This window comes from Mustela nivalis (assembly GCF_964662115.1).
Source record: "Mustela nivalis genome assembly, chromosome: 3".
Taxonomy (NCBI): domain Eukaryota; kingdom Metazoa; phylum Chordata; class Mammalia; order Carnivora; family Mustelidae; genus Mustela; species Mustela nivalis.
In genome coordinates this window covers 140,889,079-140,913,078 of record NC_139022.1, presented here as the reverse complement: position 1 = coordinate 140,913,078, position 24,000 = coordinate 140,889,079, and the positions used below count along the sequence as shown (strand labels likewise).

Sequence of the window (24,000 nt, the reverse complement as noted above, 5' to 3'; positions counted from 1 at the left end):
TGAAAGAATTTTGTAATTCAATTTCACATAGAATTCAGTGGAAAACATGTAGCCTAATCACAGAGGACACGGGCTGGAGCCTCACTGACTTATAAGTTGACTCTTTTAAAGAAAAACCAGCCACTTTATATAATCCTGGAATTGGAGAAAATGGAATCCCTCCATAGGCTTGATGTGTCTATGGCCATCATACTAACTCTTCTCTCTGCACCACTGATTCCCTGGCTCTTCCAAAATGGCTCCTTGTCATCATGCAGGGGTCTGTCCTCATCATTCAGGCTCTGAGAAGGCTTCTCGAATCACCCAATGCAATATGTTCCTTATTTCCACATTTTACTGTTCCAATGCCATGATACAATTTCTTTTAAATACTTGTCGAAATATGAAATCATCTTACTGTTTTTTATTATTTTCCCTTTTTTACCCTACAAGAAAGGAAGTTCTAAGAAGTAGGATTTTTAATCTTCCTTATTTCTCTCTGTTATCTCCAGTGAGGATGACACTGACCAGAATAGCAAAGGGAAATGGTGAGGGTGATCACGGCTTGTGTTTCACTGTTACTAAGTAATGGGTCTAGAGAACCTAAGGGATTCTACACTGTAAAAGAACTTTTAAAGAAGCTGATCTGTATCATCTGTAGAAAAAGGACTTTGACTAGAACCTCCAGAGCTGCCTTTGCATAGCTGAAGGGATAGACTTGGAAAGAGAGAGCAGACTCATTCCCTCAGTCTCCACTGAGGACACTAGACACTAGAAGCCCTACCGAGATGGAGTTCTGTTCCATATGATGAAGAACTGCTAAGCGGGCCAAACAGACCAAAAATTCAGTGATCTTCCTTAGTAACAAATCTTTATATTGTACATCATAACCCTCGAGGAAATAAGAGTAAATCCTTAGTTCTCAGGGTTAAAGAAAACACTAGCATCTCTGTAGATGTTGTAAAGTAAACTATGGCAAATTAACTTTGGAGAAAATGGAGTTAAAGTATTACAGACGTTTAATGAAGCTAATAAAATAAAGTGCATTGTGGGTTTTCCCAAAAGAAACAGTGTTCCCTTCAGTACTGAGCATGATAGACTGATAGATGTGATCTTACCAGTAGGAGCTGGAAGCTGTGTGTGTATGTGTAAAACTAAATCCAGATAGTGTGAGGTCACACAGGAGCAAAAAGAACCAACAGGAAAGAGAGTTGTTACCTTTCATTTACATCACCTTGTCCCATAATTGAAACTGTTCGGCCTCAGCAATTCCAAAAAAAATTAAAGAGAATCAAAGCATAGGATCCCTGGATGTGCTAACTCCTTGTTGCTGTGAAAATCAAGGAACAGGGTCTTGCCAGACACAAGATCAAAATGCAAATATCCATATCTCTAGGTTATAGTGTCCCAGTACACAAAAGGGCACGAACAGTGAGGATTACAAAGAAGAAGGGGGAGGGGAGGAGAGGGAAAGAGGGAGGAGTAAGGAAGGGGGGAGGGGCAGGGAGAAAGAAGGGGGAGGGGTGAAAGAGGAGGAGGGGCAGGGGTGGAGAGGAAGAGGTGAAGGCAGAGGAGGGGGAGGTAGAGAAGAAGGAGAAGTAGGAGGAAGAGGTGAAGGAAAAGGAAAGGAAGAAGAAAAAGAGCTAGAATGTGAAGGAGCCACATAGGGAAGAGAGAGAAGACAAACAAAAGGCAAGAGCTAGTCCACCCAAATCTAGGCCATTGATTTTAAAATTATCACAAGAAGACCTTGAGGGTGTTGGATGGTGTATGTGATAGAGGCCAGGAAGGAACGAACCTAGGGGTTTTGGAATGGGCTGATACAGCAATTAGGAGGTAAATACAGAATTAAATAGTAGAGCTGCAGCTTCTTCTCTACCACCTCCAATCCACAGAATTATTTATCCATTGTACATATTAGTGTTTCAAGGAAGGGTTTTTAACTTGAAAACCTGAAGCACCAATCTCAAACCATCTCAGGAGATGTGGGAGAAACAGGAAGCACGGTGTAGAGAAGGGACTGTCACAGCATTGCACCTTAGACAGATGAGAGTGGAGTGATGCAGAAGGAACACTTGTCCTCTGACTCTAGATCACCCTCTCTCCCCACTGGGACCCTGCTTCTTTCCAGATGATCCTCACCCATGAAAAGGTGACATACTCTGATCCAGCGCCCAGTTCCTTCTGCCTGCTCATTTAAAACATTAGCTGTCCTTCTTGACTTCCTTGATTTGACCAGTTTCACTCCTATTATTCTAATTTCCAATGTGTCTCCAAATCTATCTCTTAGATTTAGATTTAAAGGCAATACACAAGAGCAATTAAAATGTACTGGCTTTTAACCTTAAACTAGCCATTTCTCTAAGTCCCTATTGCCTCAGCTAAATAACAGGACAAATAACTACACCAGTCTCATAGGATTATTTTAAATCTTAAATGAGATAACGCACATGCCAAATGTAGCACAGTGCAGCACGTAGTAAGTACATAATATATGGTTAAATTTCTTATTGTACCTTTCCCTTCTTACAGCCATTAAACTATACTGGGATTACTGCCCAGCCGTGGTGCTGGCTTCCTTCTTTCCCTCCAGCTAACTGACCCAGAACGTCTTTAATCTGGTCCTGCACAAATTTAATTCTACTACTCATCTCCAACCTTCTGATGGCTCATCTTTCTCTTCCGTGTGGCACCTTAAATCCATTGGGGGAAGAAATACCTAATACTCTCGAATTTTTTTCTCATCTCATTTTTATGTTTTTCCACATAAGTTCTACCCTGCCTTCCCTAGCATGGAGCCATGGTCATCATCTTACAAGGTCTCAAGTTCTTCTTCCTCGCAGGAAGGCTAGGAGAAATAAAGACATGGCCTCCAGGGCGCCTGGGTGGCTCAGTGGGTTAAGCCTCTGCCTTTGGCTTGGGTCATGATCTCAGGGTCCTGGGATCGAGTCCCGTATCGGGCTCTCTGCTCAGCAGGAAGCCTGCTTCTCTCTCTCTCTCTCTCTGCTTGCCTGTCTACTTGTGATTTCGCTGTCAAATAAATAAATAAAATTAAAAAAAAAAAAAAGACATGGCCTCCAGCCTAAACAGATGACTTTTTGTCTTCTCAAGCTTCACCTTTCGCCTCCAAAGGATCCTCCCTCTATAATTCATGGCTCATTATGCAACTTAAAAATTTCTATGTAAACAGCTGCCCAAACCTAAGCAAACCATCCATGCCTCATCATTTGATCTCACTTTTCCTCACCTTTTAAAATCCAAAGAACTTTATTTCCACCAATCTTTTATCTGCTTTATATTTGGATACACCCTGAGGATTAATATCTCAGACCCACCCCTGAGAAATTAATCTGATATTTTGCTTACTAGCCAAAGCCTCCATAAACAATTGTTCATACTCTCCAAACCTACTACTACTACTAAGTCCACATGTATTCTGAACTTTGACCTCTAAACTCTTAACTACCCACACCTTGCATAGTCTATCAGAACCTTCTTAAACACTTGACTTTCTTCTGAGCTTATGGCCATCTCTATGGCGCCCATCCAGTCTCTGATGTACATACTCCCTATCCAGAAAGTCACTTTTTTTTTTTTCATTTCTTAGTCAGTGTCATAATATATTTTGGGAGAAATACTCAGCATGGTACTGACTGAACCTGCAGAAATCTAGGGCTAATTTTGTCTAGTGGCCATTAATTTTCATATCCATTGTTGACTATCTGACATTCTTTCTTTGATGTCTGTACCAAGCCTCTCCAGCCTTCTCCAGCTTTCAGACCAACCCAATATTTCTCTTGCAAAAAGTAACCCCAGAACTTAATAGCCAGAGCCAACCTTACAATGTTGATTTGCAACTTTAAAGATACAGGTTATGCTTTGGATGTTTTAATTTTCTTGTCTGTAACACAGAAATAATATTTACATCCCAGAATGGCTTTGAGTATTGAATGAGATTATATAGAGAGAGATAGATATACAGGTATACATATAGATATAGATATATAGATATATCATACCATATCTATCTCTCTATATATGATAATGTGATCTGCAGAACAAATTATAGTTTTCTCCCAGTTACAATTTTCTATAATGCTGTAGTTAGCCACCCTTCACCATGTATCTTAAATTCATTCTTTTTCCCTTTGGCTGTAAGACAGGTTCAATCTATTCTAGACCTTCCTGGAGCCTTCGCTTCTTTCACTCCCTCCTCTCTTTGACTATCAAATATCTGAAAAAATTATTATGCTATTCTCTACTTCATTCTAATTTCCCTTTGAACACATTCCCATTCCTCTTTGCTAAATACATTTTCAAACTGCAACAAAGACACCTCTTCTTGAAACATAATGGCTTTTTCTCAATATTCATTGTCTTCAAACTATCATAGCAAACAATAAAACTTATATTGAACTCTTTATTATGGCATTTACTTCTCTTCTTTTCCATTACTGAACTCAGCATCGTTTCCCCTATTAATTAGTATCATGACCTTGTGAAGATTACTTGAATCCTCTGAGTCTCAGCTTACTCACTGGTAAAATTAGAGTAATAAAAATTCCTTCCTCAATGAGTTGTCCTGAAGATCACATTCCATATTCTACCTACCATGTATGAAGCTCTAATTATAATCTTGGCACTCTGATACACACACACATGCACACACAAGAGTGTATATATATATGTACATATATATATATGTAATGGCATTCACTATTCAACGCTATTTGGGGCAGTAAATATTATTTCTATGTTACAGATGAGGAAATCTAAACATCCAGAGTAACCTGTATACTTAACCTAAGTAACCTGTATACCTAAGTAACCTGTATACTTTAAGTAACTTGTATACTTAAAGTCATAGAGTCAACAATTATTAAAAGCAAGAGTTCCAAATAAGACCTTCTGGACTCAATGCCTGCATTAACTACTACATTATATTCCTTCCCAAACAGATGTAGAAGTCAAAATTTTGGGAAGCCATGCAATGGCACTTATTATCTTATTATCCTTGCAGATGCTATTTAGAATGTACTAAAATAAAGCCACCAAGCAAAAGACTGGTAGAACAGAGTCCATTGTCTTCCTCCAGGTTTTTGTACATATGGCCTCATGCCCAACAAACAAAAAATAGCTAATTGAACAATTGTGTTTGGACATAGTTTACAATCTAATGTCAGCAAACCATAGCAGAGACCTTTGACAGATCATTAATAATAATTACAAACATGGGGCACCTGGGTGGCTCAGTGGGTTAAGCCTCTGCCTTAGGCTAAGGTCATGGTCTCAGGGTCCTGGGATCAAGCCCTGCATCAGGATCTCTGCTCAGCAGGGAACCTGCTTCCCCCTCCCACTCCCCTTCCACCTGCCTCTCTGCCTGCTTGTGATCTCTTTCTGTCAAACAAACAAAAAATTAAGCTTTAAAAACTTTGGGAAAAAATTACAATGACACACTGCATTTTAAAACAAATTTTTATGTAGGTGACTCCAGTTCTGTAAATTCTATTGTGGTTAGAAGTAGGTCCCACTTGACAGGGCATGAATTTAAGGCTCTGAGGTGGTCACTGTACAGTTCGGCAACTATTTTCCAGTTCTCTCCCTTCTGGTCTTCAAGAGACAAGATAAGATCACACTGTAACCTCTATGGTTGAGCCGGGTCACTTGATGGTGAGGGAAAATGACAGTAGTGTCACTTCTGAGGGGAATGTATGATTGCTGAAAATGGAAATTCTCCAGAACACATCTTTACTTCGCCTTGACAATGAACAATATTCCAAAATGACTCGGCCCACTTGGGATGCATTGAAGGCACCATCTGCTGACAACCCAAAACTTTGTTTTTGAGTAAAAAACAAACATATTAAGTCACAGTAATCTTGAGGTTATATATTAGCACAGCATAACTAGGTCTCTCTGACTGATACAGGCTCATGGAACATAAATGACTTACCCAAGTTCACACAGCTAGAAAATGTCAATGCCCCTCTCCAAGTCTCATAAATGCTAAGGTCACTATTCCTCCCACCAGGTCCCAGTTTGCTTCCTGTGTTCATTGCTTCAAAAATAAACAGTATTTCCCCCAGGAGGCAGAATATAAACTTAAGTATGATCTGCCTAATCTGAGTCTAATATTCTTTATTTGGTGAAAAAAAAAAAAAGTTTGACATCTTTACTTATTTCATAAATAGGCCAAGTGGCCTATAGTTCATTTCTTCTACTGCTTGAAGTTGAGAATTCTAAATAACAGTCCCCACCTCTGGTTCAGGCAGGAAAATACTTCTCACCTCAAATAATCAATTTCTCGGTCAAATAATAAGTAGCAATTAAGTGACAAGAACCGCAACACCACCCAGGGTGTGACAGTGTGTTTTGAGAGCCTCTCAGAGCCAATACTGACTCTGGATGACCTCACAGGAAAGGTGGAGAAACCAAGCACTGGCATATAAACCTGACCCCTTTCCTAGGGTCTGGCTGACGTAGCTGGTGTGACAGCCCTGACAGCCTCTGCACCACAGCCATCTCTACCATGAAGACCATCGGGGGGCTCCTTCTGCTCTGCACAATGACTCATTTCTTCAGTAACCCAGGTGAGTTAAGGGCAGAGAGTGCCCTGTGTAGCCATTAAGCTTGTCTTCCCAAATAACCCCTTCTCAGCATTAGAGGGAAATGTCTGGTCATATGGACTTAAAGGGTACTGGCTTATAATACAATAAGCCCTGACCTAAGAAGGGGGGCACTTACATACCAACAGGTGCTGGAGAGTGTTGGGTCCAGTGTTTTCCCTTTCAAGGATTTTTATTCTCATCCATGGAGCCATAGATAAAAAAGAACTAATTTCTCCATAAGTCTACCATTCCATAAGGTCACTGGAAGTGGTTGTGTTATTAGATACTATTCCTCAGTGCAATGGTATGGAAAAACTTGGATGTCTCCCCAAATTAATCCAGGACAATCGAAATAAAACACAATTCTCCAAAGCCCAGGAGTCAATAATTAGACTTTTATATGGTGAAAATTATTTAAATAAATTAAGATTCTTATACCTTAAGGGCATTCCATCCTATTTCTTTGTATCAATTCAGAGGGGGAGAATTTCAAAGATGGTGGCACTTCAGGCTCTTAGGAGGGGTGCCTGCAATGCTGTCTATTGTTATCTGACTTTGAATCATTATCAAAGACATAAGCTCCAGAAAATGCCCCATAGTCAATAAAGGGAAGAAACAGGTTAAATTCTCCTGCCCGAATAAAGGGCTTACCTTATTGACCATTTAGCTTCTTCTGCAAACAGCTAGAGTTTTATATAAGAACAGAATGTGTGCTGATGCAAATACAAAGTCTCAATCCATCAGCCCAAATTAACATTAATTAATGAGACTTCAAGACATTGCTTCATTTTTCACCTTTCCATCTGTAACTCTCTTTCAGAAGCGGCTAGTCTGCCTTTAACAACAGTGAGTATATTGATTTAGATTTTAATTTCAATTCCTATTGACTGTCATTTAGTCAACAAATCTTTTTGAAATATATATGTAGAATTAATTCAGGGTGTTTGGGGAGGGGGCAAAGGAGGAGGTGGACACAGATTTTAAAATCTCCTCTATTTTCCAGAAGGCAGTTGAAGAAATAAGACATACATATAAGTAACTGTAGACCAAAAAAAAAAAAAACCAAAAAAACAAAAAAAACAAACAAAAAAACAAAAACAAACTCAAGTTAAAGGAGACAGAGATGACTTCCAGCTGAGAGGTTGGTAAAGTCTTCATGAAAAGGACAACAAGTGAGAGGCAGGACAGAGTTATCATGGTTAATTGCATGTACTCTGAATTTAAATCCCAGCCCCACCACCAACTAGCTTTTACATTATGCAACTTCTCTGTTTTTAAGCCTTAATTTCCCCCCTCTATAAATAGGTGTAATAGTAGAACCTGCCCTATTCAGTTGTTATGAAGATTAAACAAAGAAAATTCATGTATGATTTAAGCTTAAACCTAGCATGGAAGTGCTCAGGAATTATTAACAGAGTATGATAGTAGTGACAGAGGTGGGGACAGCAGTACTAGTATTCATCATGGTCATGATATTATTAGTAGAAGTAGCCAGAGCGGCATCAGAATATCTCATCTGGGACTCCTAGGATGGTATTTTGCTTCCTGCCCAACAGAGGCCAGCATAGACTAGGACATTCTCTTGTGCCCACAGCAGGTGGACTGCAGCATTTATAAGAAGTACCCAGTGGTGGCCATCCCCTGCCCCATCACATACCTGCCTGTTTGTGGTTCTGACTACATCACCTATGGGAATGAATGCCACCTATGCATTGAGAACTTGTGAGTACCTCATGGGAAGAAAAATAAGTTGTGGCCAGTGTCCTTCACTGAAAACCTCTCCTCTATGAGCCTGTTTCACTCTCCATAAGCTGTGCTTATTCCAGAAACAGCTGGGAGGGAAAGAAAGCTGTCTGTCTCACAGTCAGGCTAGGTTTGGGCTACCTGCTCTGCCAGCTTGAACTAGTTCCATCCATCACCCACCTGCCAATTCCTGTCTCAATTGAGGGAGTCCAGTAAGACAAGGAGCTCAGAGGTTCTAGAGAGGCAAGAGGACTAAGGGAATCATTTGGGGGTAGTCTCCAATCCCAAATTTAGCTTTTGGCTATTTTAGGTAGTGGAGTTCTCCACAGTATCTTGTTAGAAAGAAAGATCTTGAACTCCATACTAAATAATCACTGAAAACCACTATCCTACATGATTTCTAAGATACTTGTGGCCATACTGCTTGATTCTTAGACAAACTGTGGCTAGAGAGCCTTTATCCTTCTCACATTCCTAGGGGCTCTAAACAACTCTAGCTTCAGGGAGGAAGAAGAGAAGCCTACCCTGAATTTTTTTTTTTTTTTTTTTTTTCTTATCTAAAACAGGGGATGCAAGCTCTCAGTGCTTAGATCTGGGTTACATGGGCATGTTTTGCTAAAGTATTTTTGTTTGGTCTGTGCAGTATTTTTGAAGGCAACGTAACTAGGTAGTTGTCACTTCTTTAATGCAGAACAAGCACCTTAGCATTTCTTACCTTACACTAAGTCCATTTTGTTCATTGTTAAGTTTCTTTTAGACCACTGGATTTTGGCTACCCATCTTTGGTCTTGTATTTTTTATCTTTGTGATTATCTAAACATGTTAGAATATCAGCTTGGGCCCTGAGCTCAGAAGGATATGTCTGCCTCTTTATTTCTATTCAGGAACAGGGAAAATTCACAAAAGGGAAGATGCTCTAACATGCGCACACATTGGGCCTTGGCCTAGAAGCTGGCTTGTGTTCAGGGACACTGAAGGGGACATGTGGTAGACGTTCTCACGAATGCAGGACCCAGCTTCATCACAGGCCTTGCTGGCCAGGAAAGGCTGAGGGGCAGGTGGTGGACTGCTCCTCCTTTGTTACTATAAGGCATTGGTTAATGGGCCCAAGTTCTGGGATCCCTGGAGGCAGTAGGTAGGGTAGAAGTATCACTGGACTAGGGAGACTCAGCTTCTGTCTCTGTCAGAAAGTGTCTGTGGCAAGGACCTTCCTTTTCAGGGATTTAGTTTCTTCATCTATAACATTAAGTTCTGCCTCATAATTTCTGTAGTTCTTTTTTGGCTCTGACATTATATAATATTTCCTCTTGTTTAATGAATCTTGTTATGTGTTTTCTCATAGGAAAAGTAATGGAAAAGTTCAGTTTCTTCATGAAGGAAGTTGTTAACTTCTCCACAGACATGGGTACAGGGCGATGATATCTTCACTGTCATCATCATCCTTGGCTCTGACTGTCTCATCTTGGCCAGTGCTTTGGGCAGTGCTCTCTTTTTGGAGCGAAGAAAGTCATGGTCTTCCTCAAACTCATGCCTTACTGACTTCCAGGCTTCTTTTTGTACCTCAATAAAAGAATCTCCCCAGCGAGTTTATCTTGACTTCTGCTTGTATTTGTTACTTAGATCAGGATATAATCTCAGTTGAAAAATAGAACCGAGAAACATATAAATCTTCTTTAGGAGAAAATTTTGTATGAAGAATACCAAGTGACTGCCAAGAGACACATACACACACACACACATACATACACATCAGTGAACACCTTACACTGTCCTGGAGTCTTTACTTTCCTTAATCAGTACCTGCCACTGGGAACTAGTCTATGGACCATACTGGTCCTTTATATTAGTTTCTTTTCCAAAGCTCCTTGGAGGGGCACTTCCTTCATTATAAGAAGTCAACCCTGGGGGCACCTGGGTGGCTCAGTGGGTTAAAGCCTCTGCCTTTGGCTCAGGTCATCATTCCAGGGTCCTGGAATCAAGCCCTGCATTAGGCTCTCTACTCAGCAGGGAGCCTGCTTCCCTGCCCCCTCCCTCTGCCTGCCTCTCTGCCTACATGTGATCTTTGTCAAATAAATAAAAAATAAATAAAATCTTTAAAAAAAAAAAAAAGAAGTCAACCCTGGAGGGAAGATTTTCCTGCCCATTTCTTTTCATGAGCATTCCATAATTTCTCTTTTCTTGTCTCTCATCTTGCTAACCTCCTGCTGTAGCCTTAATAGAACATCTCTGGCACTGACTACTGCAGAGTTGACCTAACACTTCCCTTCCATAACTGTAAAATGCAGATACCACTATGTACCAAGACAAAATTTAAATTATTGGCAAATTGTACATTTATTTTAAATACAGAGGTCTATAATTCATTCTTAGTGATGAAGCTGGAGTTCCTTCTACAGAGGATGCTTATGTGACCACAACACATTGAGGAAGTCTTTAATGATAGACATATAGCTCACAAGAAACTAGTAATCCAGATTAGGCCTTGGTGTATTTTCATGGTCCTTACTTTCTCCTCCCCATGTTCACTTCTTCCCTCACTTGTTCCAGAACTATTCGTGGCCCAGAGATTGAAAAAGGATAGTCCTGTCCACCAACAGGCTGCCCTAAAGATACAAAGAGGTCTGTGGAAATCTTATCTCCTCATAGATTCAAGAAGACAGAGGGAGGTGTGCCTGGGTGGCTCAGTCAGTTAAGTGTCTGCCTTTGGCTTAGGTCATGATCCCAGGGTCAATGTAGGATCAAGCCCTACATTGGACTTTCTGCTCAGCGGGGAGCCTGCTTCTCCCTCTCCCCCCACTTGTGATCTCTCCACTCTCTATATCAGGTAAATAAATAAAATCTTAAAAAAAAAGAAGAAGAAGAGAGAGGGAATCCATAGCTAGAGTAACTTCATAAAAGTGGTATAAAAACACTTATAAATAGTTGGATCATGGCTGCATTTATATTCTGCTGCTAAAGTGTTATAGAATCATGTAAGAACAGACTCTGTCCCCATGATCATGACACACCTCACATGGTATGGATGATTGGGATAAAATATGGGTCTGAATCAGAGTCAAATTCAAAGTCAAATTCAAAGTCAAGGTCAATCCAGAACACGGTCAAGTCAACTATGGAAACTGTGAAGAAGAGCAAGGATAGGGAAGTATCTTAGACAAACAAAGCTGCTTAAGTAAAAGTAGCAGATAGGGGGAAGTTGTGATCTGGACGGTGAAGGGCTTGGAATAGGTGGTCAAATGATCTTGCTGGCTTAGCCCTCTTGAGTTGCTTACCACCTTCAGTAGCTCTCACTTCCCGGTTGCAAGCTCTCTCCCCTACTGGTGTGATCTCCTGAGTGTCTCATACCTGCTCATGTGTGTGGAGCCTCCCCTCGCCTGAGTTGCTCACAATCCCACAAGTTTCTCAGTTTGCTGTGTTCTTCTCATCATGCCAATTCCTCCCACCTTCTTAGATCTTCAGCTTCTCTTGTCTTTATTTTTCCTGGTCTATCCCTCCACTTGACACTCTTTGCCCTGTCTTAAACAAACACCAGCATTTTCCCAGTGCTCTTCATTAATCTTTCTTATATATTTTCAGTTGTTTGTACCTTCTTAGGAACCTGATTTCCATATTGCTCCACTTGCCTCACCCCTTTTTCCTCTGCTACCTTCAAACTTTTGGCTACCTCAGTCCTTCTCATTCTTCCTCTGACCTCACTCACATATCCTCAGCAGAACTGAATCCCCAGAAGCTCATTTCTTTGTACACAAAATCCCTCTTTCTCCTCATAGCTGGATTATGATAAAGACCATGGCATGGGCATACCCCTACACTGTGAGCTCATCCTCACCCCCATGTATGGTACAGATGGAAAAACCTACAAAAATCCCTGCTGACTGTGCATGAAGATCAACGGAACCATGGTGCAAAATGGGGGCAAAGTACACACCTATATAAGAATTCCCAGTCATCATGGATGAAAGGGGGCCAGTTAACAGCTTCATTTTATGGACAGAAACTCTGAGCTATTTACATTGGATAGCTAGATATCCTCATTGCTCACATGGAAGATGAGGACAAGAACCCATATCTGCTATTCCTAATCCAGGGCCCAAAGAAGTATTTCCAGAATTTCATCCATCATATCTGAATACTCTCAGGAATCAAACTCCTTCTACTATGAAATGACCCAGTATATAACATCTATAAAACACTTATAGTTCACAAAAGACTTTCATATTCATTGCCTCATTTAATCAGCCTAGCTTCTCAGGTGAGATAAAAAGTTCCCAAAGGGAAATGATGGGCAGAATTGCAGAACTGTAAATTCTGTAAATTCTGCTGGCTCTGAGTCTAGCGAGCATTGGTTCTACACAACACACTGCATAAAGACAATGAGGAGACATCTGGCTTCACTGCAGACCTGAACAGCCTCAGGTCTTTGGTCCATATTGTATCCAAGGCAGGTACAAGCTGTTGGTGACACTGCCCCTTTTTTTCCAACACTTACCACAACTCATTGCCTAGATTTCTGATCTTTCTGATCTTTCTAAAATTGAAGTCTAGATTTGGTCTCCAATTGATATAGTCCCAGAACCCTTTTAATATTTATAAATGATGTTTAAAAATAGTTATTGTTCTTTAAATTTTGGAATCAACCTGTGGTTGAACTGTAGAAGAATGAATTATGGCATAGAGAACAGAATGTGCATATTTTTAACATCTGAAATGTAAAAGTAAACATAGAGGTGTAAAATGTTTAGAGAGAAAAATTGACTGAGGGAAATGTATGGAGGCAGTTAAGTTTCTTGTAGGGTTATAAGATGCTGCCTAAGGATGAAAATAATAGAAAGTGACTAAGATATATTATTTAAAGTTATAAAGGTAGTACACAGAATTTTTGAAAAATCATGATATACTAATCAAAATTTTGGAAGAACTAAAAGTGGGAAGATAATATAAATTAACAACTTTCCCCCAAAATGGTAGTCTATTCTCATATGGTATCACTTACTTATGGAATAAGTAAGGAATAACATGGAGGACATTAGGAGAAGGAAATGAAAAGTGGGAAATGAAGGGGGTAAATTGGAGGGGGAGATGAACCATGACAGACTGTGGACTCCAAGAAACAAACTGAGGGTTTTAGAGTGGGAGTGAGGTGGGGTGCGGGAATGGGTGAGCCTGGTCGTGGGTATTAAGGAGGGCATGTATTGCATGGAGCACTGGGTGTTATATGTAAACAATGAACATTACATCAAAAACTAATGATGTACTGTATGCTGACTAACATAACACAATGAAAAAAATTTTTTAAATGGTGGCCAATCAACCAACCAATCAATAAATGGTAGAATCTTAAGTATACCACTGAGAATTATGATGGTAACAACCTTAGAAGAAAAATGATTAAAATTAGCTCCCACTGAAGCGATATTGGCAATGAAAGACTTTTGGTTTTCATCGTAAACTTTTAACATCAATGGAAAAAACAAAACATACAAACAATATGTGTGTGTGTGTGTGTGTGTGTGTGTACACACACGTATACATACACACATATATATATATATATATCTTACTATGTCGTATGTATTTCTTTCTTTTCTTTTCCTCTGCCAGGAAGAGTATATCTTTGCCCCAGGGAAGCTCTTAAACCACCATAAATGTAAATGTAAAGTAGGTATATTTTAAAACTTTTACCTCTCTAAGTTTAGGACTTGGAGAAAAAAATGACTTTATTCAGTTTTACTCACTTAGCTATATACTGATCAGCACTTGCATCACTGAAGTCTCTGGCATATTCGTCATCATTGTCTTCATTATAAAACTCCACCAAGCAGCTCAGGAGAACACAACAAAACTTGGAACAGGAGACTTGTATGCTTATGCTAGTTTGGACATCACCAGGTGTGTGGCTGTAGGTTGGTCATTTATGTGTGCAATATCTCTTTCCTTATTGACAAAATCAAGAGAATAATAATCCCTAATTTAACCTGTGCATTGTGAGAGTCAGATGATATATGCATGTGAACATGCTTTGTAAACTGTACAGTTCTATGGAAATGAAAGTGTTGGTTAAGATCTGTATGCCCATCCTTCTCCAACATTTACCCGGGCCTGAACATATAGACTACATTCTTGGAAATATGTTTGGTATTTTAAAGTAAAGGCCCATGATCAGTAATTGCTGTGGAGTTTTTTTCTTGGTTTGGGATATGGGAACATTTCAGTTCCTTAGAAATTGATATTATAAAGTGAAAAGGCAAATGTACAATCTGAACATATAAGATTACATGAATTTACTTATATAGTTTGCCCCATTTGAACATGGCCTCACTAAATACCATGAATAAAACTGTTATGAAAAATGAGATATTCAAATAATCTCAAGAGATCTTGTCACAAAATATTTACTAATTTTGAAAGGAGAAAGAGTAACAATAGAGTGGAGAAACATTTTAGACACTAATGGGCACAGGTGATCAAAGTTAGCATAGTCAGTGATAGGGCAAATCAACATCATGGATATTATCGCAAAGTATACAGTATGAAGAATACAGAATAACTTCTGTATTTCCCTGCCAAAAATGTACAATCCAAATATAACTATTAGGAATCATGAGACAAACTCCAATTCAGAAACCTTCTATAAAATAACTCACCTACAACTTTGAAAAACCAAGAACGGGCCTTTTAAATATTCTGCTTTGAAAGGGACTAAAGAACATAATATTTTATGATCCTGAATGGATCTTTTGTTGTTGTCGTTGTATGTATGTATGTATGTTTGTTGAGAAATAGTTCACATACCATAAAATTCATGTTTTTGTTTTTTAATTTTAAAAATTGAAGTATAATTAACAAGCAGCATTGCATTAGTTACAAAAATTCTTGTTTTTAAAATGTAAAATTATAGTCTGCTCACAAAATTGTGCAACCAGCACCACTATTTGATTTTAATACCTTTCGTGACTCCAAAAAGAAACTCCAAACCAACTGGCAGTCACTCTCATTCCCGCATATTTCCAGCCCCTGGAGGCCAAGAATCTAATTTTTGCCTACGAATTTACTATTCTGGACATCATACATTAATAGAGTCATACACTATAGGTCTTTTGTGTCTGACTTCCTTCACTTAGCATAAGGTTTTCAAGGTTAACCCATGTTGTGGCATGTGTCAGTATTTCATCCCTTCCTGTAGCATAATAATATTCCATTCTACAGCTTTACTACGTTCAGTCATTTGTCCATTGATGGATACTTGGATTGTTTGCAATTTTGGTCCATTAAGAGTAAAGCCGACATGAATATTCATATACAAGGGTGTTGTTTTTTTTAATTTTTCTCTGGGTTTTTTTTTTTCAATTCTCTTGGATAAATACCTAGAAATAAAATTGTTGGGCAATGGGGTAACTCTACATTTAACTTTTTGAGAACCTACCAAACTGTTTCCAAAGCAGCTGCTATGACATTTTCCATTCCCATAAGCAATGTATGAGGGTTCCAATTTCTACACATCCTTGACAACATCTTGTCTTTTTTTAAGTGATCCTAATGAATGTAAAATGGTACTCATTTTGGCTTTCAATTGCATTTCCTTGATAACGAATGATGAAGAGCATATTTTGATGTCTATATTGGCCATTTGTATATCTTTTTTGGAAGAATGTTTATTCAACTCCGTTGCTCAATTTTAAGTAGATAATTAGTCTGGTTATTTTTGAGCTGCATATATTTTGTTTAGCTTCATATATTCTGAATACTAGGCCTTCATCAGATCAATGATTTACAAATATTATCTTCTATTCTGTGGGCTGTCCTACTAAGTGCAAAATTTGGATTTTGATAAAATCCAATTTATTTTCCCTTTTGCTTATTATATTCTTAGTGTTATATCTAAGAAACCACTGCCCATTCCAAAGTCACAAAGACTTATGCCTATGTTTTCTTCTAAGACTACTATAGTTATAACTTTTACCTTTAAGTCTTTGATCATTTTGAGTTAATTTCTGTTAGTTTTTTTATACAGTCTGATTAGATTGGATGATTCTGTGATAAAGGCATTATTGACATAAATGGCAAAATGTGAATGGAGTCTTGAGGTGAAGAGTATGGGAGAATTTCTTTGTTCTAATCTTGCAACAATTATTTCAAAATAAAAAGTTAAAATTCAAAAATGTGTTCTAGTACCTGCAAAACAGGTACTACTGGTAAGTTGATGGACCTGTTCCTCCAAGAAAGCAGTGTCACAGAAGTGACTTCAGACTGGGAAGTAGCAAGAGAATATGGGAAGGATATGCCACACAAGCTGAATTCTTAAGTAAATTCTCAAATAAACCATAAGGCTCTGCCTACTTCCCCTCCCTCCACCAATACATACTGAAAATAGTTCAGAATTCAGTAGGAGGGGAAAAAAAAAAAGAAAGAAACCCTTCAATTCATAGTGACATTTTAAGCTGCTGCTTCTGCTTCTCCTTCCCCTTCTTCTTCTTTGTCTTCTTCTCAGGAAGAAGTCTAACTCAGGGCTGCCTAAAAGGTCTTGTGGTTTTGTTTTGTTTTGTTTTTTTTAATTTTATTTATTTATTTGACAGAGATCACAAGTGGGCAGAGAGGCAGGCAGAGAGAGAGAGGAAAGGAAGCAAGCTCCCTGCTGAGCAGAGAGCCAGGACCTGGGATCATGACCTGAGCCGAAGGTAGAGGCTTTAACCCACTGAGCCACCCAGGCACCCCAAAGGTCTTGCTTATTAGGAGGAAAGGACAACCATTGTGTTGAAAGACATTTCTGAAGAGCTCAAGGGACTTTGTGTCAAAGTTTTCCTGATTCCCAGATCCCGCAACATTTCCCCAGAGATGACCACTTAATCCATGCATGCACAGTGGCTCCTAAACTTTGGCCAGTCTTCCCCAGAAGCAGAAGAGGTCTTAGCAATTATAACCTCAGGCAGCCCAGCTCTCTGACACTCTCAGAGAGTCACCTTTGTAATGGTTCTCCTCTAATCTTATATCTAAAAGTCTAGAAATTTAATTCTTCTTGGACTTCAATTCAGATGACTTCTCTTTATTCCCTGAACTAGAGAATCTCCTTCATGGCCCTGGAAGTCTGTGTGAACTTGCTCCTTCTTAATCACCCTCTTTTTCTTCTCTTCTCTTTTCTGCATTCACACTCTTATAACCAGCCAAGCCAAGGCTCTGATTCAGATAAGTTCTTCCTCAAGTAGTGCTTGCCTCTGAACTGAACCCCTATGGATCCACCTCAAGTGCTGGAGTCGCCACTTGAGGGTGGAATTTAGGAATTTCTCTCCTAGAATAGTGATCTTCAAATCATCCTGTGGACCCCTAGAGACTCCATGAGTGTGACTCAAGGGCCATTATGGGAAAGATGGGCACAAGGAAGCCAAGATGCCACAGTCCTTCTTCAAGGAATGGAGAACGTCTGTTATCTGTTTAGTGTACTGTGCTTCTATACAACATTTTCCAATTCCACTACATACTTTTGTGATCTTGGACAACTCGTTTATTTTCTCTGTGCCTCATTTCCTTTATTTGTAAAGTCTCGGTAGTAATAGTATTTGCCTAATATAGTTTTAAGATTTAAATAAGTTAATATTCATAGAACGATTTCAAAACTACCTGACACATAGTTAGTGCTCAGTAAATATTATTACTGTTATTGCTATTGTCATTAAACAAAGTATTTTGCTGTTAGAAAAGTTTAAAAATGCAGATAGAGGTCGTTTTCAATTTCAATAAAGGAATCACCTCTGCAGGTCCTTGAGAAGTATTCATTTGACCTCCAAGGAGACTTAAAAGGATCTCTCTACTTCTAGTCATTACCAAACTTTACTGATCATCACTAAGTTCCTTTTATGATGACATGCCAATATTTATCATTTCCAGTACAGCCACAAAGATACAACATTTCCTTATTTTAAGATAGTTCTCAAGGGCTTTCTGAGTCTTTTCTTAAGACCACTGTCACTGTCATTGTCTTTGCTATTCTGATCATTATCATCAAATACCAAAATTTGTTAAGAACTCACTATATGCCAGACCCTGGATAAGAACTTTAGAAATACAATCTCATTTGAAACTTATAACAAGCTTATGATGATGGTGCCATTAACTTTATTTTGTAAGCTTGTTAAAATATTTGACACTTGTTAAAATGGTAAGGAAGCTGTCATTCAAAGTACAGTCTTGAATACTTCTATTGTAATTGGAGAGAGACATTGGGCTCAAGTCTGCATAAAACATGGGGGATTTTTAGCCAAGGAGCAAGCTGAGGGGGTCAGTAGATTGGTGAGCTTGTCTGTTAAAAATGATTGTATTAGTGTAAAATGCCACTGATCTCATATGTAACTATGGCCCAGGGCAAAGTCAACATCTCATTCTTGAATCATCAAGCTGTGACTAGAGAATCATGGCCAAAGCTCTAGGGACAGTCCAGCCATTTCAGTCACTAAATCCATTACTGGCTAAGCTGGTCATATAGCTCTTTATTATTGCCCTTGAGAAGACCCTTCTCCCACAGGCCCTTGATAAAGAAGCTTCCACCAAAGATCTGGCAGGTAAATGAGGTGTGACTGCTCACCAGCTCTACTCACTATTCCATCTCCTCAAATTTAGGTACTTGGGAAAAGGTACTTAGGTACCTGCTAAAGAGCATCAATCATTATTTTTCTGCTGAATCAAGAGTTGGGTGTCGGGGTGCCTGGGTGGCTCAGTTAAGCATCCTGATCTTGGGGTCATGTAATTGATCCCTGTGATGGGCTCCGTGCTTGCTGTGGAGCTTGCTTGAGATTCTCTCTCTCCCTTTCCCTCTGCCCTTTTCTTCCCAGCACCCCAAAAGACTTGGATATTGATACCTTTTCTCTGTGCCCAGTCTGGAGTCTTATCTGGTCACATTTCCTATTTAGTATCAGAGGAAAGAGGGGAAACTGGAAATATGTCTGAACTTAGAAGGCTGCCACACCTGATGAGTATTCCCGGAAGTAGTAAAAAGATGAATATGTAGTAAAACCAGTGAAATTACTTAAGTTCTGTCACTTCATTTTTCTCATCTGTAAAACAAAGAAAATGGTAATAACTATCCAATAGATTTACTATGAAGACTCAATGGTATAACAGATGTGAAAGCACTCAAACTCTCAAGTATGTAAAAAAATAAGGAAATAACAGATTTATTGGGTTCTATTATCTATTAAAATGTCATGAACAAACTATCTGATTTCACAATAAAAGAATTCCCATACTAGCAAATGTTTCTGACCTCTTCCCATGATTCTGTTTCTGGAAATAGCTATTTCACAATTGAGGCAGGAACTCTTGACAATATATAAGGCAAGACCCAAGTGGGCCAAGTAGACACCAGAAAGTCACTGGTTTTGCCACCATCTGACTGCGCTTGGCCACTTCAGCAGCATGAAAGCAACAGTCTGCCTTGCTCTTGGCTCTGGCACTTATGGCCATCTTCAGTAAGTATCTCCCTCATAACACCACCTCTGTCCTGATACCAACAGCTCATGTCATCTTCTGTTCACAGTATTCTGGGATATACAGAGCACATAGATAATAAGGGAAGCTTTTTGAAATGCATTTTTGTCTCTACCAATAAATCACTAAATGATACCACCTTTGGGGCTGAGTTGACCTAAATGGTCAGCTAAGGGCAAATTCTTATCCATTTAAATATTTATATTTGGTCAGTGTACATCCAGACTCTGCTTTGATTTGATATCTCTATTTATGGGTTTATGGGGACCCCATTTCTTTATAAAACTGTCCTATAAACTGAGAGTGGTAGAATGGGAAGTGGGTAGGGGGATGGGGTAACTGGGTGATGGGCATTAAGGAGGGCACATGATATAATGAGCACTGGCCATTATACACAACTGATGAATCACTAAACACTACATCTGAAACCAATAATGTATTATATGTTGGCTAATTGAATTTAAATTAAAAAAAAAAAAAAGCCTGTCCCATTCATTGTTTGGCAGCATGAGCTCTTATTATTTTTGCATTAAGTTGAAATTTGTTCCTAAGAATTTTTAACTGCTGGTCCAGCTTCTGCCATATCTGCCTCCTACACAAGAGCAGACATTCCCTAGATATAAAACCACTTCTTTTTCCCAGTATTTTCTAAACTCTGATTATGAGGTAAGAAAGAACAAAATTTCTCATTATTATAGTAGTTTCTCCATGCTTTTGGCTATGCTCTAATCCTATCCAAAAAAGAAAAAAAAACCTATGCTGAGTTTCAATCTTTGATATTATATTGATACACAGTTCTGAAGAGAGTCTAATATTTTTGATAGGCTGAGAACTGAAACATGAGAGATCATTTTTCAACATGATTAGGTTCTTCCAGAGTTTAATTTGGTTTCTTTTGTCTTTATTTTTCTTATAGATGTAGAATGTGCCACACACCTTCAACAGGTCAGTACATACATCTTGATATAAAAGTTTTACTTTTATATTTTATGTAATTTTAAAGCCAGTATTAACAAGGAAATATTTGCTTCTATACACTAATTAAATTGCTACATGTTTGAAGATTTTTTAAGTATCAAAACTGATTTTGCTTTTAAAAATTCATTAAAAGATCTTTCTGAAATGGACGTAGTAGAACAAAGTGGTTAGGCACCTAACATCCGAATTACTATAAAGTCCTGGGTTTGAATTTCAGCTCCTTGATCGTGTAGCCATGGACAACAATACTTGCCTCATAAGCTTATTGTGAGGGTTAAAACCACAGTGTTTGAAGAGAGTTGAGCACTGTACTGGCACCAAAGAAGGACAAGTCATGACTCTTATAATGCTAAATGGATCACCGCCCTCTTTGTTCTTTATCTTAGGGAATGGATATTTTAATTTAACCTTCCCTTTATGACTCATATTAAGCAATAACTGTTGTTGAGAAAATCTAGGTGTGGTAGTAAAAACTTTAAACCGGGAGTCTAAGCTCAATGGCTTTTCAGCAGTATGCCTGTGGGCCTCAGGCAGCTTCTTTCACTTCTTTGAGTCTTTCAGTTTATGTATTAAAGAGAATAAGAAGGTTAAGAGTGTGAATTTTGGAATCAGACAGTCCTGAATTCAAGCCATCCTTCACAATTAGTAGCTGCTTGAGAATGATAACAGTTAATGAATATGAAGTTTTGGTCATTTCTTGGTCACACTGTGAATGTGACTTAAGTCCTGACACTGGGGTTTGAGCAGGCAAGGAGAAGAAGTGATATCGTGCTGACATATACTCATCAAGGGGCACCGTCATTCCCATTCTCCAGTAGACTCCACTCGCCTCTGAGCGCCTTCTGCCATTTTATCATGTTTGCTAATCTTTGTATTGCCAGCCATCAGGGCAATCCTAAAACTTAGAAAGTATGTGGTGTATGGCAAACAAGGAATGAATAGATCAATTAATGGAACATAACTGAAAGGGAAGATGAATTTAACCTGAAGTTCCGGTGTATTTCAGGCTACCCAAGTGGAGACATTCAACAATTAGTAACATATCACATGTGGAACTCTGAGTCAGAAAAACAAACGTAAACTCTTCTGTACAGAGCTAAAATTTGAGTAGTCCTGAATGTAGAGCCAAAGGATAAAATTAATAGAGAGTATTTTTGTAGTATTTTCCATGTCATGAAGTGCTAAGCATTTTACATGTATCTTCTTGATTATTTATTTTTTACTTCAATCTTAAGATGTAGTTATTATCACCCTTATTTTACAGGTAAAGAAACAAGGTTTAGAGAAGTAAAATGATGGTCTCAGGGTCATATAGTCATGATTTGAAATGTGACATGTTTGACTCTTGCTCTCTATACTCTTCAAGTCGCTCATAGGTGAAAACCCCAGAAAACCTCTATCTTGGTGATTGCAGACGTGCTCCTGCAGGGGCCTTCATGTTGGCGTTCCTCCTGGCACTTACAACCGTGGTTCTCAACTACAGCAGTAAAATGCATGTGTCTGTCTATGCACTGAAGAAGTGTATAACACATGCTTTGTGACCAATAATTAATGGTAAAAGTTGCTAGTGATGTGCTAGCTCTTAAAACTATAGAAAGTATCCCTATAATACATCTCATACTTGCATTCAGGTAGAACTTAAGTGAAAGAGAGAAATAGCAGGATGTGTAGAAAACTAACCCCATGGGAATGATTATATCTGGGACTCTGCCATGTATGTTTTTAAATTCACATTTTAATTTTTAGATAAATTATTTGGTTACAAGCTACCATAAAGAAGTTTATCACTCATGATTTTATATCTGACATAAGAAATCTCTATACTTGACATATCTCAAAGGGACTGGATGAGGACAGACAATTAGAATAAGAAACTGGAAGCACCTGGGAGGGTCAGTGGGTTAAGCGCCTCTGCCTTCAGATCAGGTCATGATCTCAGGGTCTTGGGATCAAGCCCCTCAGCAGCGAGCTTGCTTCTTCCCCTTCTCTCCGCCTGCCTCTCTGCCTACTTGTGATATTTCTCTCTGTCAAATAAATAAATATTTTTTTTTAAAAAAAGAATAAGAAACTGATGATTTGAAAGCCCTCTAAACTTGCTTGGGAAATCCTAAATTCTGGGAAAAAAGATTTGGTTCAAGGCTTTTAATATGTATCTCCAGGTTGATTGCAGTAAATATAAGAAGCTACCACCAGGAAAAGAGGGAATTTGTTATGAAATATATGCACCAATTTGTGGATCTGATGGCGAAACTTACCCTAATGGTTGCTTCTTTTGTTATGAAGTTCAGTAAGTGTTGAAATATTTTTATTTTCTATATTTAAGGTGTAATTAAGTGTTATGGCAAATATACCTCAATTAGAAGTGGTTTAGGGTACAATGAGTATGTAAATATGATGAATACATAGAATTTGGGGTCTTTAGTGTCTTTGGATCTGTGCATATTCAGGCAGTAAGAATAAATCAAAGAACTAGAGTCTAAGTTGAAGAATATCGGTGGAATTTTGATTGGAATGGCATTAAAAGTATAGATTTCTCTAGGCAGTATAGACATTTTAACAATGTTTATTCTTTCGATCCAAGAGCATGAAATGGTCTTCCATCTTTTTGTCTCTTCTTCAATTTCTTTCATGAGTGTTCTGTAGTTCCTCGAGTACAGATCTTTTACCTCTTTGGTTAGGTTTATTCCCAGGTATCTTATGGTTCTTGGTGCTATAGTAAATGGAATCGATTCTCTAATTTCCCTTTCTGTGTTTTCATTGTTAGTGTATAAGAAAGCCACTGATTTCTGTACATTGAATTTGTATCCTGCCACGTTGCTGTATGAGTTCTAGTAGTTTGGGGGTGGAGTCTTTTGGGTTTTCCATATAAAGAATCATGTCATCTGCAAATAGAGAGAGTTTGACTTCTTCATTACCAATTTGGATACCTTTATTTCTCTTTGTTGTCTGATTGCTGTTGCTAGGACTTCTAATACTATGTTGAACAAGAGTGGTGAAAGTGGGCATCCTTGTCTTGTTCCTGATCTCAACGGAAAGGCTGCAAGCTTTTTCCCATTGAGGATGATATTTGCTGTGGGTCTTTCATAGATAGATTTGATGAGGTTCAGGAATCTTCCCTCTATCCCTATACTTTGAAGCGTTTTAATCAGGAACAGATGCTGGATTTTGTCAAATGCTTTTTCTGCATCAATTGAGAGGACCATGTGGTTCTTCTCTC

At 38.6% G+C, this 24,000-nt stretch overlaps 3 protein-coding genes across 4 annotated transcripts in view; 2 read left to right on the top strand and 1 right to left on the bottom strand.

The window, feature by feature from the left end:
• LOC309860956 (uncharacterized protein) overlaps positions 1–24,000 on the bottom strand; it is a gene marked incomplete at its 3' end in the record, with an annotated part of 88,210 nt that overhangs the window by 47,009 nt on the left and 17,201 nt on the right. The window contains exon 3 of the mRNA XM_082723377.1: positions 19,178–19,372. The remainder of the gene's footprint in view (positions 1–19,177; positions 19,373–24,000) is intronic.
• Positions 6,442–9,926, top strand: SPINK7 (serine peptidase inhibitor Kazal type 7). Of its 2 annotated transcripts, none has more exons than XM_082724429.1 (4): positions 6,442–6,569; positions 7,408–7,433; positions 8,182–8,309; positions 9,673–9,926. In XM_082724429.1, exons 1-4 carry the CDS (start codon positions 6,509–6,511, stop codon positions 9,716–9,718), a joined length of 261 nt encoding a protein of 86 aa, XP_082580555.1. In that variant the 5' UTR covers positions 6,442–6,508; the 3' UTR covers positions 9,719–9,926. The 2 variants fall into 2 exon arrangements, with proteins under 2 accessions (XP_082580555.1, XP_082580556.1); XM_082724430.1 differs by having other exon boundaries at positions 6,449–6,569; positions 8,185–8,309.
• LOC309861430 (ovomucoid-like) overlaps positions 19,747–24,000 on the top strand; it is a 31,113-nt gene continuing 26,859 nt past the window's right edge. The window contains exons 1-2 of the mRNA XM_082724330.1: positions 19,747–19,786; positions 20,722–20,750. Of these exons, the coding sequence (XP_082580456.1) occupies positions 20,729–20,750 (22 nt within the window). The 5' untranslated portion in view covers positions 19,747–19,786; positions 20,722–20,728. The remainder of the gene's footprint in view (positions 19,787–20,721; positions 20,751–24,000) is intronic.